Here is a 17,001-nt window from a genome sequence, read left to right as displayed (position 1 = left end):
AAATCTACTTCTGTCTGTGTGTCTGTCACTCTCTATCTCCCTTGCTCTTGCTCTCATGTATGTTCTTTCTCAGGATCAGTTTCCCTCGATCCTGACACCATGCACAACCTCAAAAATGTTTTAATTATTTTTTTAATATATTTTTTTTATTTTCCCACTGTACAGCAAGGGGGTCAGGTCATCCTTACATGTATACATTACAATTACATTTTCCCCCCACCCTTTCTTCTGTTGCAACATGAGTATCTAGACATAGTTCTCAATGCTATTCAGCAGGATCTCCTTGCAAATCTATTCTAAGTTGTGTCTGATAAGCCCAAGCTCCCAATCCCTCCCACTCCCTCCCCCTCCCATCAGGCAGCCACAAGTCTCTTCTCCAAGTCCATGATTTTCTTTTCTGAGGAGATGTTCATTTGTGCTGGATATTAGGATAAAAGTGAATATAATGACAGCAAATATATAGTAAGCCATGGCAGTCCAGCCCAGATAATAGTCATCTTTATTCCAAAACATTTGTAAAATATTTCAAAATGTTGGTTAGAAAGGAATGGTCCACGAAGGCAAAAGTAGGCAGGGCCATCAAAGTTCATATGTGGCCCCTGTTTAATCCCATCAGCTTAAGGTACTATCTGCCTGTCTAGAGGCTTTGGCAGCCCAGGGATACCACAGAGCCCTTCCCAGGGATGGTGACAATGTTGGAAACAGGGCAGGCCAACCCCTAGCAGAATGTGAGGTTGACCTGGGGCAGAGCAGGGCAGCTTCCATGACCAGTGCACATCACCGCAGGCCTGCCTCTCTGCCCTCCCTCCTGATCTCACTTCTCTTCAGTCAGCTTTCCTCAAACACTTTTCCTTCCTTATTCAAGAAATTCCAGGTGCCTCCCCACCTTTCTCACAGGCATACTGACTCTATCAGCAGGGGGTAGGAGCATCCTCTCCCTTTTCTCTGGACAGCAGAGAGAAGACAAGCTTGGGAGTCTTGGCAGAAGACCCAGCTCAGCTGCTTGCTGGCTCTGAACCCTAAGGAAAGTCTCCTTGCTTCTCAGACTCTCAGATCTCCATCCAGGAAAAGGGGATGCTAACAATGCAGAGGGGAATTTTGAGGTAAAAAGTTATCCTGTGTGTGAAATGCATGGCGTGGGGCCTGGTGTAGAGTCAGTGCTCAGTATCCATGTGCTCATTCCTGTATGGCAGAAGTTTGACGTGGTTCCCACTCACCGTTTTCCAGGTTGCTTCAAGCTCCAGTGTCCCTTCCCACCCCATAGCCTCCACCTCACATTCTCTCATGTCTTCTTGCTCCTACACACAAATATTTAATTGGATTCAACATATACTCCCTGAGCTCCCTGACACTGGCTCTTCTAGATGCCTCTCACTCTGTCCCTGTCTTGGATGTCATAGACTAAGCAAGGAGATGAGCCTGTACATCTGAAGTTAGGTTTATGTGACAAAATTCCACTCAAAAAATTCTTCATGAACTTGGGGGTAGGTTGATTGAGAAATACTGGCTGAGGCTGGAAGGGTGTGAGCTAGGATAAAATGGGGCAAACCGAGTGGGGGAGGGTGTTTGTAGAGGAAGGGCTTGTAGTGACAGAGTCTACACAGTAAACAGTGACTAAGGGCTCCTTTTATGCCTAGGATTGTACTAGGCACTGTGCTAGGTGTATAGGTTCCTCACAACACCCTAACAAAGTAGGCCTTCCTGTACAGATGAGAAAACTGAATCTCAAAGAGTCAAGTTCACACTGCTAAGAAGTGGCAGGTCCAGGAATTGAACCCACCTCTATCTCTCCAAATTCCTTCAGTGGGACTTCGTGCATCCATGAGTTGACACTATGAAGGGCTCAGAGATGAACCCCACTAGGTGCTGATCCTGATCCCAGGTGCTCCCAAGCTAATGGGGAGACTGTCAATGTGACTGGTGCCCAAAGAACCCTACAAGGAGGTATTGGTGAGATGGGGGTCTTAAAATAGATGCAAAAGGCAATGACCACTCAGAAGAGGGATGGAACAAACCCTGCTGAAAGTTTCAGGAATGACTTCATGGTGGAGATATATTGGAGTTGAGTGTTGCCAGATGGGTGAGGTTGGACAGTGACAGCAGTTTGCAATAGTCAACCTGTCTTGCTAAGTAATTTACACATCTCTCTGAACCTCATTTTATTTGTGTATGGAGAAACTGGGGCCCCCAAAATTTAAATAACTTGCCAGTCGCCCCAGAGGTTAGACTTGAACTTGGGTCCTCTGAGTCCAAGACAGCCTTATGTCAATTCCTGGCGAAAGGAACTAAAGTAGCATGCGTAAGACATGGCTGGAGAAGGGAGGTGAAGTGGGAGAGAAACTTGGTGGACAGGTCAAGGCTGCAGTGTAGGGTCCTGAATGCCACAGTTTGGTAGTCAACTGTGGGGTGTGGAGGAAGCAGAGGCATTGACAGGTTTTGAGTCAGAAAGACAGGGTGGCAATTGACCCTAGAAAGACTGACCTAGAACTAGGTATAGGTGGAAAAGGGTGGAGGAAGAAGGACGGGTTACAGCCTCTCCTGAATATCCAGGTTGAAAGGAAAGCAACATGAACTGGGCTGCCATAGGCATGGGTGGGGATGGGGAAACACTGTGTAGGGAGATTTAGCCAGATGTGGCTACTTCTCCATTAGCCCCATGTGATCTGGTCCTACATCTCACCAGCTGTTCCTCCTGGAAAGTGCTGACTTCATCCCACCCCAAGCCCTTGGTGCTTGTTCACTATTTCTACTGCCTGGAACGCTTTCCCTTAGATCTTCGCATGGACCATTCCTTTTTCCCAGGTCTTAGCTTATGTGCCACATGCTCAGAGAGGCTCTTACTGACCACCCTATCGGAGTAAGTGCTCCATCACTACCACCTCACCATTTTATTGCCTTGATCACCCTGGTCATGGCTGAAGTTAGCTTGAGTGTGTGTTTATTATCTACTTCCCGTCACTAAACCATCTAATAGAATGTGCGCTAAAGGCATGTGAGAATCTCATCAGTCTTGTTCACTGCTGTATTTCCTGTGTCCCAGCAGAGTCTGGTATATAACAGACATTCCACAACTACTTGTTGAATGGCAGAATGGATGAGTTTGAGAGGATATGTTTGATGGAGGGATGGATTGGTTGAAAGAGGAGAGGTCATGGCTGATTTGGGGATTTGAGCTAAGCAGCCAGGAAGATAACATTGCTACAAATAGAGACAGGACAGACAGCAGGGAGCAGACTGTGTGTCAGAAGATGACCAGTGTGGCTCCTCTATGTTTGGCTTGGGCTTGTTGAGTTTGACATGTAGGTGGGTCTTCCAGGTGGAAAGGTTCACTCATGGAGTGGGAAATAGCTGTCACAGCAAAAGGAAGTGATGAGGCTCTTGGTAGTGATGGGGGGGGTATCTACACAGAGGTGTAAACTGAAACGATGAATGTCAGCGAAGTCCCTTATAAGAAAGTTGAGACAGAGAGGAGAGGATAAGAAAGGAGGATTTCAAAAAGGAAGATAAGGCCATGGGGCCAAATTCTCCAAGAGGAAGTGGAGTGAAAACCAATCAGTAGTTAGGATGCAAAGAGGTCACTGAAAGGTTTAGAGCCTGGTGAGGAAGTAGGTGTGTCCAGAATGGTGGAAACCGAGGCTGTGGAGGTCTAGGAACCCAAAGGGGAAGTAGGGCCTTGATGCCAATCAGAAAATAATATGCATATGCACCCCACCCCCTCGCCCAAGCCTGAAGCCTCTCTACAGAGTCTGACTAGTAGGGAAGAGGCATGGCAGGGGAGACTACCATTTATTTGTGTCTGCCATGTCCTAGGCACTGTTCAACCCCATCATCAACCACTGGCTCATTTAACCCCAACAAGAGCCTTACAAGATACAATGATTTTTAGCCTTATTTTCTGCAAGGAAAAACAAATCAGAAAGGTTACATGTGTCACCTAAGGTCACTCAGCCAGGTGATATAGCTAGGATCTGAACTTAGGTTTGTCTACCAGCTACCCTCAGCCACTCTGGAAACAGAGCACTGGAAAATAGAAAATAATAGATGGACACTCACGAATAGATTGTCCAGTTCCCACATGGAATTTACCCACAGTCTGGTTTCATTGGGGTAATGGGTCAGGGGAAGCATAAGAATGAAAAGTACAGGCAACAGGATTGGGAATTTGAGGGTGAGGGTTCTCTGGCACCAGGGAAAGGTCAACTCAAGGTAGATGGAGATCCAAGACTGAAGGCTAAAAATGGCCATGGATGGTGCTTGCCATGCATGGGAATAAGAGGCCTGGGCAGTCTCATCATTATGACACCCATTCCTATGTCTACAGGCCAATTACAGACTGCATGGTGGGCCAGGCAGAGATGCAGGGATGGAGGGGTGGAAGCCTCTGCTTTATGCAGGAGGACAACACAAAGGCCCAGAGAAGCTCCCCTGATTGGTGCTGCTTATCCAAGAATGCCAAACATAAAGGAACCACACTGGTCAACTGGTCTTGGGCCTCAGAGTCTAGAGATGAAAGTTTAGGGGAATTCTCTGTCTCTTGCAAGAGCCTCCTTCATAACTCTTTACCTGTCTCCTAGTGACCACAATCTGGGTGGTCATTTTCATGCCCACTATTAACACCATGCTAAATGCAATCCTCTGTGCCATCATCATGGCCTACTTCCATGACCAGGTGGGGTAGAGCCTGTGCCAGAAGGTTCCCTTGCTGCCTGACTTGAAAAATATCAGCTCGAGTTTCACATTGGTGTCTCCTAACACCAGCGCTGCTTGAGTGATTCCTCATCCCGCAATCACGTGGAGGTGCTTTATTTTCCCAAAGTCAAGGTGCTGACAGGCTCTCTGTTCTACCTCATTCCCTTCCAAGTCTACCCAAGACACCCAGGAAGCAGCTGTGAGGAAACGGCAAAAGTACGTAGGTACAGCTGAACCTAGAAGAAGAGAATGGAAGAAGGTGACAGAGAAATGGGACTCGATACGCACTCCAATCTGTTCAGTCTGGGTGGACGTACAGACTAGGGTGGGCCATGCTGAACATTTACCGGGCCAGAATTGTGATGAGGTGATCTCTGGCCTGTTTGGCCCAAGAGGAAGCTGAGATCCAGAGAGAGAGCGAGTGGGACTTGTTTTGCCCCACGCTGCTTGACAGCACTCGAAGGATGTAAACACAGATTGACTGCAAAGACTGTACTCTCTAGCTGTCCCTCGGAGCTTGGGGATTTTACAGCTACAAGCAATATGGCAAAGAAAGAGCTTCTTGCAGGAAGTCAAGATGAGGGGGCCTCTCTTTGCTGTCCAGTGGAGCCAGATCAAGGGCTGCCTCAAGGCACTGAAACCTGTTTCAGGCTGGCTTATGGGTGGAACAATAGGTCCCAGGAGGCTTATTGGGACTGGGTCTCCACTCTTGGGCTGTGTGTAGCAGGGGTAGGGAGGACAGCATAGCCAAAGACAGCTCTCCACAGGGACTGTCAGGACATCTGAGGTCATGCTTGTGGAATATTCAGATAGGAGACCCTGGTCAGGTCAGGGAATGGGGTTTATGGCTTCTTGGAATCCTGCCTCCTCCACCTTCAGTCATCTCCCTAAGAAAAAGGCTGAGGCCCTTCCCCATTCCTTCTGCAGCCCCCCCTTACCCCACCTTGAGTCCTATGTTGGTAATGCTCACAATCTCTGACCCTAACACCAAGCCTGCATTGTAACCTGCCCCTCATCCCTAGCCCATCGTCTCAGCAAAGAGCCACACAAAGTGCTTCTATTGTAATGCTTTATTGTTCCACTAGGGAGTCACTTGGACCTGGTTCTCTACCTCCCCTGTCTTAAGTGCCCTGCCCCCCTAAGGCTTTCCAGACCTCTGTTCCTACCCACAGATTATGGTACACTCTGGAGAGAATATGTATATGTCCGTGTGTGTCTGTGTGTATATAGATGTGTGTGTGTGTGTGTGTATATATATATTTGTGTGTGTGTGTGTGTGTATCTATATATACACAAATACATTTTTTAATATTCTGACTGTACAGTATTTATAGGTACAATAAAATAGGCTTAAAAATTACAACTGTTTGGCTGGAACCTATCCCACTCCAGTTTATTCAGCCAAAAAATAATAATAATAAAGCACTAGTTGGTGTCTGGCGTTTGACTTTCCATGTGAACCAAGATGGCCAGTTGGGTGGGCTAGGTCAGGTTGAGATCAAGCTCCAGTGAGCTGAGATGACACTAGGCCCTTCCACCTTGCTGGCCAGCCACCTGATCCAGGGGCCAGGTCTCTGCTGGAGGAAGGGGCTGTCATGTCAACCTTTTACCATAGGCAACAAGAGCGGAAAAAAAGGACATAGACACAGACAGTGTCTCCTTGCCACCATCTGCTTTTGCTTGGCCTGTGCAGTGGGGGCAAGACTGTTTACTCTCCAGACATGGCAATGCGTGGCCAATGGCTACACAGGACCCCACGGAGTGGCAGTTAAAGTGTGGGGCCTGAGTCAGGAGAGACTGGTTCATTGGTCTCTTGAGACCTGAGAAAGGAAGTTTCCCCCCAGCTCTCACATCCCAAGCTATCCCAAATCGTCATGTCGCCTACTGGGGCCTGTCAGTGCCCTCTCTTTAAATCAGCCTCGTAAAAATCAGCATCGTATTTACACAAATCAACAGCTCATGGTGGTCGGGGCTGCCCTGTGCTCTGCTCTTGTGTCCGTTCACTTAAGTCCAATTTCTCTGCAAAAGGCAGTTCAGGGCCAATGTTGGACCCAAAGGCAGGACCAGAGCCTCCTGCCCAACCTCAAAGGGACCCTAGCACCAAGCACGTTGGCTTGGCCTCTCGGAACACCTGAGACCTGGAAACACACACTGCTCTCTGCCTCCTTGCCCTATAGGCAGGGGAGCCGGGAAGGCTTCAGACTGACCGGTGGCTCCGTGGACCTGGAGAGCAGTAGCCATCTTCTCGTTCCTGAATTGACTCCCCTTTCTCAGAAAGACAGAACACAGGTTTTGGGGTCGAGTGGAGACATGACACTGAAATTCTCTTTTCCTCCCCTCTATGTGCAGAGGAGCTTCAGGAAGTAAGGGAAACAGCCCGAGCTTGCTTCCGTCCTAGAAGCAGCATCCATCGGGGGCTGCTCTGCTCTCATCCCACCCTCGCTGCCCTGGGACAGGGGGAGCCTGGGTGGCGTCACCCTTGGACCAGGCTGAGGCTCACAACTTTGTCTCAGGACCAGCTGCCTGCAGGGTCGGGAAGGAGTCTCGGATCTTTGCCACCTCCATGGCACACAGGTGACCGAAGACTTTGTTGTACCAGTCAGGAGAACGGCCCCTGGAGAGGTAGAAGTGGGCAGGAATGAGCCAGGGGTTCTTCCCCGGAGCCCTTGCCAGGAAAAAGGAAGACAGGACTTGCATCCACCCCCGACCCTGGGATCAGTGGCATGAAGTGGAGGTTGGAGGGCACCAGGCTTGAGGGGGCCTGGTACCTGAGGTCAGCACGGCAGATGTGGGTGAGCCGGGAGCGGCCCAGGCCACAAGGCTCCATGAGGTACTGGGAGGTGAGCATCAGGGCCCGCACCCCTGACTCAGGCACAGGTTGTTCAGGATCCAGGGACTGAGAGACGAGCAGGCAACCCCCACGGGGCAGGTCAGAACGCCACATCCTGGGGGGTAGGGGGAGGGACACACACATTCAGCTTCCCTGACGCAGTGGTTCCCACCCCACCTCCCAGGTCCCCCATCATTGCAGGGTGACCGCCAGAACCCCTCACCGGAGCACCACAAAGTCGCGGCAGGGATGGGGTGCCATGCTGTCAGTGACGTAGTGGTACAGCTCCACACCCGGCATCAGGGCTTCCAGCACCTGAGCCCGCAGTAGGTCCTCATCCCAGAGGGCCCTCTCCCGCAGGACACGGTGTAGCACCACGGCCGGGGGGGCTGCCACCTCTGTAGATGCCTTCCACACACGCAGAGGGTGCCCGTCTGGTGCCTGTGAATCCAGGAAGTGAGGACAGGGGCAGCTGTCAGGGCTGGAGAACTGCCAACCCCTGCCCTCACTGCAGCCCCTGACAAGGGAAGGCTACAAGGCTACTCTGCTAAGCCCAGCCAGACCCAGACAGGACAGCCCTGTGTTCCCTGTCCTCCTTCTTTCCATATTCCTGCTCCTCTGTGTGCTCAAGAGCACAAAGAGATGACAGGATGCACATTCTCTGAGGTCTACTAGGCTCTACCAGGAAATGGGCACAGTGCATGGAATTTCTGGAACTGAATGGGAAGAGATGTCAATCATCCTCAAGGAACTCCCCATCTAGTTTGGGAAGTGGAGCATGTGCGCGGTGACAAAAGCTGCCGTATTCTGAGCCTTTAGCACATGCCAGGCCTTGTGTGAGCTTCTCACTGCCATCATGTGAGGGGCTTTTACTATGATTGCTTTATCCATGGGAAACCTCAGGCCTGAAGTCTCACTCATAATCAGAATCCAGAAAGAATGAGACTAGTACCAAAAGAAGAACAGAGAGAAGTCGCCTCCAGCCTGAGGCTCTGAATGGAGGAGGAGGCATATCAAGTTGGGGCTGAAAATGGCTGGGGAAATAGAATGCTTACAGCGGGTCGGTAGGGGCAGGAGGACAGCAAGGGCCGAAGCTCAAAGGTGGAAATGTAAGGAGATCGGCATGACTGTGGCACAGGGAAGGAAGGGAGGTGAGGTTCTAAAAGTAGTGACAGGTCTGGAGTGGCCCTTCGGGAAGGTAATTCTGGCAGGGGCTCCCCGAGAAAGAGCTCTAGTCTCATTTGCTTCTCATTTCCTTAAGATTCTTGCTCTGTTGGCTGACATTTTGCAAGTATCAGGCGGAAGCACAGCAAGACAGGCAGGGCAACTCCTTCCTTGGGGATTGCTGCATCACCACCACCCACCGGCCTGCACTCTGCCCTCTCTTGGCCCCATGGCAACCCTGGGCAGCGTGATCCTCACCTTCTTGCAAGCCAGCTCCGTGTGCTGGGGTCCTGGCACGCTCATCCAGCCTTTGAAGCGCTCAGCAGCATCACGTAGCAGCTCCTGGACACTCTCTTCCATGTAGAGGCTTAGGCTCACACCAGCAGCTCGGGCCTGCCGCAGCTCAGCCAGGGCTGGGCCAGGAGGGCTGAGCTCAGCCGCACTGTAGGAGCTGCACAGTTGCAGCACCATGTCCTGGGGCACCTGGGAGGGCGCACATACACACCGGCAAAGGGTCACGGACCCCATGGGGTCTGTCTGGTTCATTATAAGGAGTAGAAAGGCTTGGCTACTACAGTGTGATAGATGAGAAACCTTGTAGGGGAAGAGCTGGAAGCAGGAGGTTGAGGAATGTGTGTCAAGATAGGCCCTCTTCCTGACTTAGGGTGCAAAAGGTCAGGCCTGATGGTTCTGCTGGGTCTGGGAAGTAGGCACCATGGCCTGGAGTGACTCACCTGGAAAAGTTTCTTGCAGTCACTGATCATGTGTGATAGGCCCTGGGTGGCAGCCATGTTCTCACTCAAGTCTCTAGGGCCTGGCCGGCCAACTAGGCTGCGTTTGCTCTTGATCCTGGAGGGAGGGGTCAGGAGGAGAGGATGGCACAAGGGCATAAGACAAGCTCCCCAAAAGGCTGCTTGCCAGTCCTGAACATAAAACAACTTGCTTTCCTTTCAAAGGCCCCGTTTCACAGCACCCAACCAGCCACGAACCCCTGAGGATTCAGGCTGACTCCTTGTGGTGCTGCCTGGGAACTGCAGTACCAGCTATCCAGGGCAAAACATCCAATAGGTCCCAAACCCTCCCTGCCCGGCCTGGCCACGCCCTGCCCTGTTTCACCTGGGTGAATGGTTATCCTTCTTGGAGACATTGAGGTGGAAGATGGAGGGTGCCAGGCACACTGCCAGGTTACCGGCTGTCATCTGGTTTTCCTCAGCAGAGGCAATGTCGCTTAGGAAATAGAGCAGGGTCTGTAGCACCTCTCGGTTCTCATCAGGGAGCAGCAAGGTGGCAGCTTGTGCGGCTGCCAACCACTGATCCTTGGGTAGGACTGTGAGGAAGGCATGGCAGAAGGACTTCCTTATTCCCAGAGAGCCTCTGGCAGCAAGCCTCCTACTTTCAGGAATGCAGAAGGCACAGTGGTCCCAAGGGATGTTGGTGAAGGGGAAGGGCAAAGGTGGAGACTGGGAGGTCTCTGGGTGCTAGAAGTGAAGTGTAAGCTTGGGGAAGTCCTTGCCTTTCCTCAGGGCTGCAGTCTATCCTTCCATATAATAGGTTTGGAGAATAGAATGTGATCTCTCCTTAACTGACATACAGATTTAACTCTTCCATAACTGGAATCTTAAATCATTCCATCAGGAATCTCTTGATCAGGACTAGATAGGTCATCTGTCTGAGAGACCCCCTCCCATCGCTTAAAGGAAAGTAAATTTGTAATTACCACCACCACCAACAAAAAAGAATGTGTCTCTCTCTAAGGACCAACTCAGCATAGTAAATCTTCCAGTGAGCTCACAACAGGTTAATCTTCCACAAGCCCTAGGATTTAGAGAGGCTCGGGATGGAACAGGGTACTGAGAACAGGTGCAAGCAACTCACGCTGGTAGATCTGCAGGAAAGTTGTAGTGAGCTTGCTGGTGAAGATTGGCTCGGGCAGGTCCCGGAAATACTGCTTTAGCAGGTCAGCCACATCATAGGCTGACTGGCCTTCATAGCAGACATTGTCTGGGGAGGTCTCGTTCATCTGGCGCAGGTTCTGGATCCTGGACTTCACGCCAGACTTGCGGAAGATGCCCACCTGGCACAAGCAGGGGAGGGAGGAAGGAAGACTGTGGGGCCAGCCCTGGACCAAGTGTCAGGAGGGTAGGCCACCCCAGAGACATCCAAGCTGGCAAGCTTCCTGCTGGGCAGAGTAGGAGATAAATGGAAAAAGCAAAGGGAAGGGTTTTTATAGCTTTGGGGCCAAAAAGAAAGATGGCTTTAGTGGAAGTGAGTAGAAAAAGGAGGACCTAGGCTAAAGCGGAGCTCTTAGAAGTGGGAGCTATTGCGCCTGGGCCAGAAAAAAGCTGGCATGGAATCAGACAGAAGGGAGCTTTGGGCCCATCCCTGTTGGGCCTTCCTGAGGATAGGAAGGGTCTCTACCTGATGCCAGAGCAGCTCTCCATCCCAATTCCTCAACCTTGAACTTCCTTCTCAGTAACACCTCTTCTCATGCTCTTTGGAAAGTCTCACCTGGTCCAGGCACTGGCTGCGTAGGTATCGCATGGCTTGCTGAATGCTCTGGGGCAGCGGCTGACCTGTGCGCTGCACGTGGATGAGGGGCGGCACCCCAAACACATGCTGGCCTCGGTAGTCCGGTGTCTTGTTCCTCTTCATGAACTTGGGCATTGACCTGTTTGGGAGAGTGACCAGAAATCAGCAATGGGGGCAGGACATAGCCTGGACATTCAGCAGTTTGGGGGGATTCAGCTGGGGGTGAGCAGGGTAGGAAACACACCATATCCCCAGAGTCAACAATCATCATCAAGCACCTGCTCTGAGCCCAGTCCTAGAGAGTCCCAGAGGAACACAGGGAACTCTCAGTCTGGTCAAGGAGATAACTGCACCAATGGGTAGCGATAATATCTGTGGCCAGGAGTGGGCCAAGAACTTAGGGGAAGACCTACAAGGGAGGGGAACTGTACTTATAGCATCAGGGGAAGCTTCAGAAAGAAGGTAGAAATTAAGCGGGCTCTTGAGGGGTGGGTAGGTGTTGTGCCAGAGGAAAAATGGGAACCAGGCATTCTGGGCAGAGAGAACAGCATGGGCAAAGGCAAAGAGGCAGGAACAAGAGCGCAGAACATTCAGGGTGTTCCCGTCATGGCTCAGCAGAAATGAATCTGACTAACAGCCATGAGGATGCAGGTTCAATCCCTGGCCTCGCTCAGTGGGTTAAGGATCTGGCAGCGTTGCCGTGAGCTGTGGTGTAGGTTACAGATGTGGCTTGGATCTGGTCTTGCTGTGGCTGTGGTGTAGGCTTAGCAGCTGGAGCTCGGATCCTACCTCTAGCCTGGGAACGTCCATGTGCCACGGTGCAGCTGTAGAAAGACAAAAAAAAAAAAAAAAAAAAAAGGCACAGTGCATTCAGAGAAGGACGACTTGTCCACTGGACAATGTGGTGATTGCTTGGGAGTGGTGGGCTGAAGGGCCCGGCAGATGAGGCAGGGTCAGAATGTGCAATGACCGTGATAGGAAGGAAACTGGACCTTATTCTTTGGCAATGAGGAGCCACAAGAGGGGGTCTGTCAGTAAGGGGGACCCAAGCTGCATATTAAGACACTCTCCCTGGTGGCAGCATGGAAACTGGGATGGAGAAAGTACAGCTGGAAAACTCCCTACTCCCACCCCTCCTCACTCATACTCATACTCATGTGAACCCCACGTGCTTTCCCCACAGATGTACACACACCACTCAGAGCCACAAAGACCTCTCCAGCCTCCTGGCACATCCACCACTCCACTGGCCCGTAAGCTCCGCCTTCCTACACCTACCTTCTAAAGATGACCCTCCCAGGGCCTTGGAGTGGGGGCAAGGAAGGAGCCAGGACCTGGGTGAGCAGCCCACTGGGGCCCAGAAGGACTCACCAAACCCAGCCCTGTTTGTGGGGGACGGTGTACTTCTCCATGAAGGCGGTGAGCCGCAGCAGTGAGCCCTTGTGCAGGAGGTGGATCTGGCTGGCAAACTGCCGGTTGATCTCCAGTGACTCAGAGTTGAGGCTGGGCCGGTGGGAGTTCTGAAAGCTGTGCCAACGGAGCTTCCTGATGGGGGTGATGGGGTAGAGAAGGCCAGAGGGGCAGGTTTGGATAAACCTTAGGAAACTTGTGTTCTTTTGGTCCTCCACACCCCCCCAAAAAAAGAAAAGACAAGGAAATGGGACCACTGTCAGTGCTGCTGCTGGGCCCCGGGGGGTGGGGGGGGTAAGAAAGCTTAGTCTTGGTTTCCAGGACTACTCAGCAGCCAAAATGCTATCAAGGAGGGTGGCACAGAGCTCAGGCACAACTAGTGCCAGCAAACAGTACCAGTCCCCCTTCCTGTCAAGACTGCAGTGGAGGGGCTGCTCTGAGAAACCCAGAATAGAGAAGCTGGGGATCAGAGACCATCTTCTCTGATGCCTTTGATTTACAGATGGGGAAACTGAGGCCCCAAAGGAGCAATCGAACTTGCTCCTGGGCCTTGTGATTAAGAAGTTGGTTTGGAGGGGGTGATGGCAGAAAAGGAAGGGAGGGGAAAAGAAGAAGGGAGGAGAAGGGGTGGGGAAGGGGGAGAGAAAGAGAGAGGCTGCAGAAGCCCTGCCCCACCTCTACCCTGAACTCCCACCTGCAGGGTCGGGTCAGTGAGGCCCCAACGCCCGAATCTCGTCTTTCACGGGGTGCTGATGCCTGGAGTCCAGCCGGGGACCCTGTGGCCTCGGCCTCATTCATGGAGTTCCCACTACTGTCCAGCTCACTGGAGGAGGCCACAGTGTCAGAAATGGAGTGTCCTTCTTCCACAGACAGGCTGGAGGCAGAGGTGGGTTCCCCACCTGAATTTGCCTCCTGCTCATTATCCTGGGCCAAGCCTGGGCCCTCGGCCTCTGCCTGTGCCAGGAGCTCAGCCTCGGCTGGGCCCTGAGCCTGAGCCTGAGCCAGAACTCCTGGCTGGACATCCACCTGGCCCGCGGCTAGGGACTCCTCATGGGCTGGAGCCTGGGTCTGTCCTTCCACTTCACTGGTGGTTATTTCTACTGATGAACTGGCCTCTTCCTCTTCTTCCTCCTCTTCTTCCTCTTCCTTATCTCTGGGCCCCAGATCTGGGTACATGGCCTGAGACCAGAGCTCTACCCGTTGCTGCAGCCCCCACACATGCTGGAGGATGTCATCCAGGTGAGTGTAGCTGTCCCCATCCCCCTCCTCCTCTTCAGCCTCGGCCCCAGCCAGTACAGGCTCAACTGGGTACAGCTCAGGCATGTTGTCATAGATGCTGGCATGGCTGCCTGTGGAGCCACAGGAGCCCCTGCGCCCTTCATAGCCCCAGCGTCTACCTGGCTGCCAATCTGCCAGGCAGTGTCCATCCTCAGGACACAGACTCTCAATGGACAGGGAGCGAGGGAATGTGCCTGGTTTGTGGTCCCTGGGCACATGAACCAGGCAGTCACCCCGGTGTACCCGCTGAGGATGCTGAAACGTGGCCACAGGCCAGGCCTCCCAGGCCCTCTGAGTCTCAGTGCCACTGCCACTGGCTGAGGTGGCCGCCCGGTTCTTGGCCCTATAGAATCCAGCTGAAAGGAAGCCATGGCGACTTCGGAAAGAGGAGGCTTTGGTGGCCTTTTCTGGGGTGGCTGAGCTATCCTGGGGCTCTGCTTGCCGGCTGCCACCCTTTTCCTTCCGCCTCAGAGACTCAAGGTGTTTGAGGAAGCTACGGGAATGGTGCTTCTTGGTTTTGTCCTTGGGACCCTCCTGGGCCCGGGTGGGGCTGAGGAAGGGCTGGTCACTTGGGCTTGGAGCACGGCCTAGTAAGGACAGGTCCACCGGCTCGGGTGCTAGGCTCACAGTGATGGCTGGCAGGGAGGTGGCGCTAAGCTCAGTGAGGACACTCTCGCAGCTGGAGGTCACTGGCAGGCCAGGGCTTGGTGGGGCCAGCAGGTTGGAGGAGCCCACACGAGACCAGCGCTTACTCTCTCGCTGGAAGGCCCAGTGGTTGCTGATGGTACATTGATCTTCCTCCTCTGAGTCTTCATTCTGGGTAGGGTACCACAGGCTGGGGTCAGAAAAGTCCAGCCCACAGGCCCTTGCTTGGGCTCCACTCTCTGCCTCTAAACTCTTAGGGAACTTTGAGGCAAAGGGCCCTGCTCTCTGGCTGAGGACATGTCCTAGAAGTCTGGCTCTGGGAGTTCCAGAAGCCAGGAGTCATGGACAAAGCCCAGATGGAGGGTAGCAGTCAGCTGATTAATCGAACAGATAGGGATACCCAGACAAATGAGAAGTCACTTGCCCAACGTCATACAATGTCATGCAGTAACTCAGTGACAGAGCCAGGGCTGGAACCCAAGCATCTTGACCTCCTGTCCTCAGCAGCTTCCTAGAAAATCTCTAGGCTATAGCCTTAGATTAGAATCACAGAATGCAGAGTTCCCATTGTGGCACAGTGGAAACAAATCCGACTAGGAACCATGAGGTTGTGGGTTCAATCCCTGGCCTCACTCAGTGGGTTAAGGATCTGGGGTTGCCATGAGTTGTGGTGTAGGTTGCAGACGGGGCTCGGATGTGGTGCTGCTGTGGCTGTGACTGTGGCTGTAGCCTGCAGCAACAGCTCCAATTAGACCCCTAGCCTGGGGAACCTCCATATGCTGCAGGTGCAGCCCTAAAAGGACAAAAGGCAAAAGGCAAAAGGCAAAAAAAAAAAAAAAAAAAAAATCACAGAATGCAAGAGCTAGAAGGATATTTTAGATGTTCCAGTTTTCTAATTTGTAAAGTGGGGAAACTGAGGTCCAGAGAGGGTGAGAGGCTTGCCCAAGGTCACTGAGCAGGCAGCACAGAGCCTGGGGGGCAGGGTCCCAGGGGTCTCCTGCTTCCCAAGCCTGGGCTCTGGTGGCTTGACCGACTCACTCGACTGAAGACCTCTGGTGGAAAAAGATCCACGAGGTCAGTGAAAAGCCAAGGATTCTAGCCCTAGCTCTGTCACTGAGTTACTGCGTGACATTGTATGACCTTGGTCCTGACCCTGGGGAAGGATGGGGTCATCTGGCCCACTCTCTGGGGCTACTTTGCAAACAGAGAACCCTCCCAGTTTCTGCGCAACACTGGAGGAGTCAGAAATGCCTCTGGAGGGAGTTCCCATGGTGGCTCAGTGGTTAATGAACCCAACTAGTATCCATGAGGATGCGGGGGTTTGATCCCTGGCCTTGGTCAGTGGGTTAAGGATCTGGAGTTATGGTGTAGGTCACAGACATGGCTCGGATCCTGCATTGCTGTGGCTGTGGCACAGGCCAGCAGCTACAGCTCTGATTTGACCCCTAGCATGGGAACCTCCATATGCCACAGGTGCGGCCCTAAAAAAAAAAAAAAAGAAAGAAAGAAAAAGAAACACCTTTGGAGGCTGTTAATGCCATTTCCTATTCACTATAGGGATGGAGAAAATGAGGCTTAGTGGGAGAAGACCTCAGGGTGGTGGGGTTGGGAATCCTGACTTCTAAGACCACTTGGGCTGTGATTTTCCATCATGTTATTCTGTCTCTGCCCCCTAGTTAAGGAATTTTTGCCATCACAGAGCAGGTACTGTAGGCAGATGGATTTCCCTCAGGGACAGCCATCACTAAGTCAAGTTATTAGTAAATCCAGGAGGGAAGAGTGGGCCGAGAGGGGTGGGGAGGCTGTGGGCCAGGTTATTTATTCTCACACCCCAACTTTGAGACCAGGTTTGCCAAAAGCCTCATAAAGCCCCCTACACCCTACTCCCAGGCTGGAGCAAGGCACTGCCCCAGACACCCAGACTCCAGGACACTAAAGCTAGTTTCATAAGCGGTTTGTGTATATCCTGGGTTCCCCATGCTGCCACAGAATCACAGACCCCACTCTTGCCCTGACTCACCTGTTTGCATTGAAAATGAACCTCCAGTTTCATCGAGGCACAATTGTTCAAGGTCATCAGCCTCCTGCAAGGAAAAAAAGCAGTGTTCACCCTGGGTTCCCAAGCCCCAAAGCGTACAGGGCATAACTTCTGAGACACTCTCAAGATGCCAGCCAATGCTCCATGTGTCCAAGACATCAATACTTCTCCCAAGTCCCCGTGTTCATGAAGGTTGCAGACATGATGCTGGGTAGATTATGGCCTCTGGAAACTTATAGATTATCATGACCTCTGGAAAAAAACACTGCAGACAGGACACATTCAAGAACAGAGTAGCGTTGGGGGAAATAACAATAAAAAACAAATTAAAAAAAAAGAATCTACCAAAAAAAAAAAAGAAGAAGAAGAAGAACAGAGTAGACAGACAGCACAGCGGGCACAGAGAGGGTGGGACAAT

At 52.0% G+C, this 17,001-nt stretch overlaps 1 protein-coding gene across 6 annotated transcripts in view; it reads right to left on the bottom strand.

Annotated features, from left to right (window-relative positions):
* Positions 5,742-17,001, bottom strand: part of STARD8 (StAR related lipid transfer domain containing 8) — an 83,528-nt gene continuing 72,268 nt past the window's right edge. For all 6 annotated transcript variants that reach the window (XM_021079617.1, XM_021079618.1, XM_021079619.1 and 3 more), the window contains 11 exons: positions 16,566-16,629; positions 13,317-14,716; positions 12,584-12,757; positions 11,192-11,351; positions 10,559-10,757; positions 9,800-10,010; positions 9,418-9,532; positions 8,942-9,166; positions 7,743-7,960; positions 7,458-7,634; positions 5,742-7,303 (listed from right to left, as the gene is read on the bottom strand). In XM_021079617.1, coding sequence (XP_020935276.1) covers positions 7,186-7,303; positions 7,458-7,634; positions 7,743-7,960; positions 8,942-9,166; positions 9,418-9,532; positions 9,800-10,010; positions 10,559-10,757; positions 11,192-11,351; positions 12,584-12,757; positions 13,317-14,716; positions 16,566-16,629 — 3,061 coding nt within the window. In that variant the 3' untranslated portion in view covers positions 5,742-7,185. The remainder of the gene's footprint in view (positions 7,304-7,457; positions 7,635-7,742; positions 7,961-8,941; positions 9,167-9,417; positions 9,533-9,799; positions 10,011-10,558; positions 10,758-11,191; positions 11,352-12,583; positions 12,758-13,316; positions 14,717-16,565; positions 16,630-17,001) is intronic.

Source organism: Sus scrofa, chromosome X, assembly GCF_000003025.6.
Source record: "Sus scrofa isolate TJ Tabasco breed Duroc chromosome X, Sscrofa11.1, whole genome shotgun sequence".
Taxonomy (NCBI): Eukaryota; Metazoa; Chordata; class Mammalia; order Artiodactyla; family Suidae; genus Sus; species Sus scrofa.
This window is presented reverse-complemented; position numbering and strand designations above follow the sequence as displayed.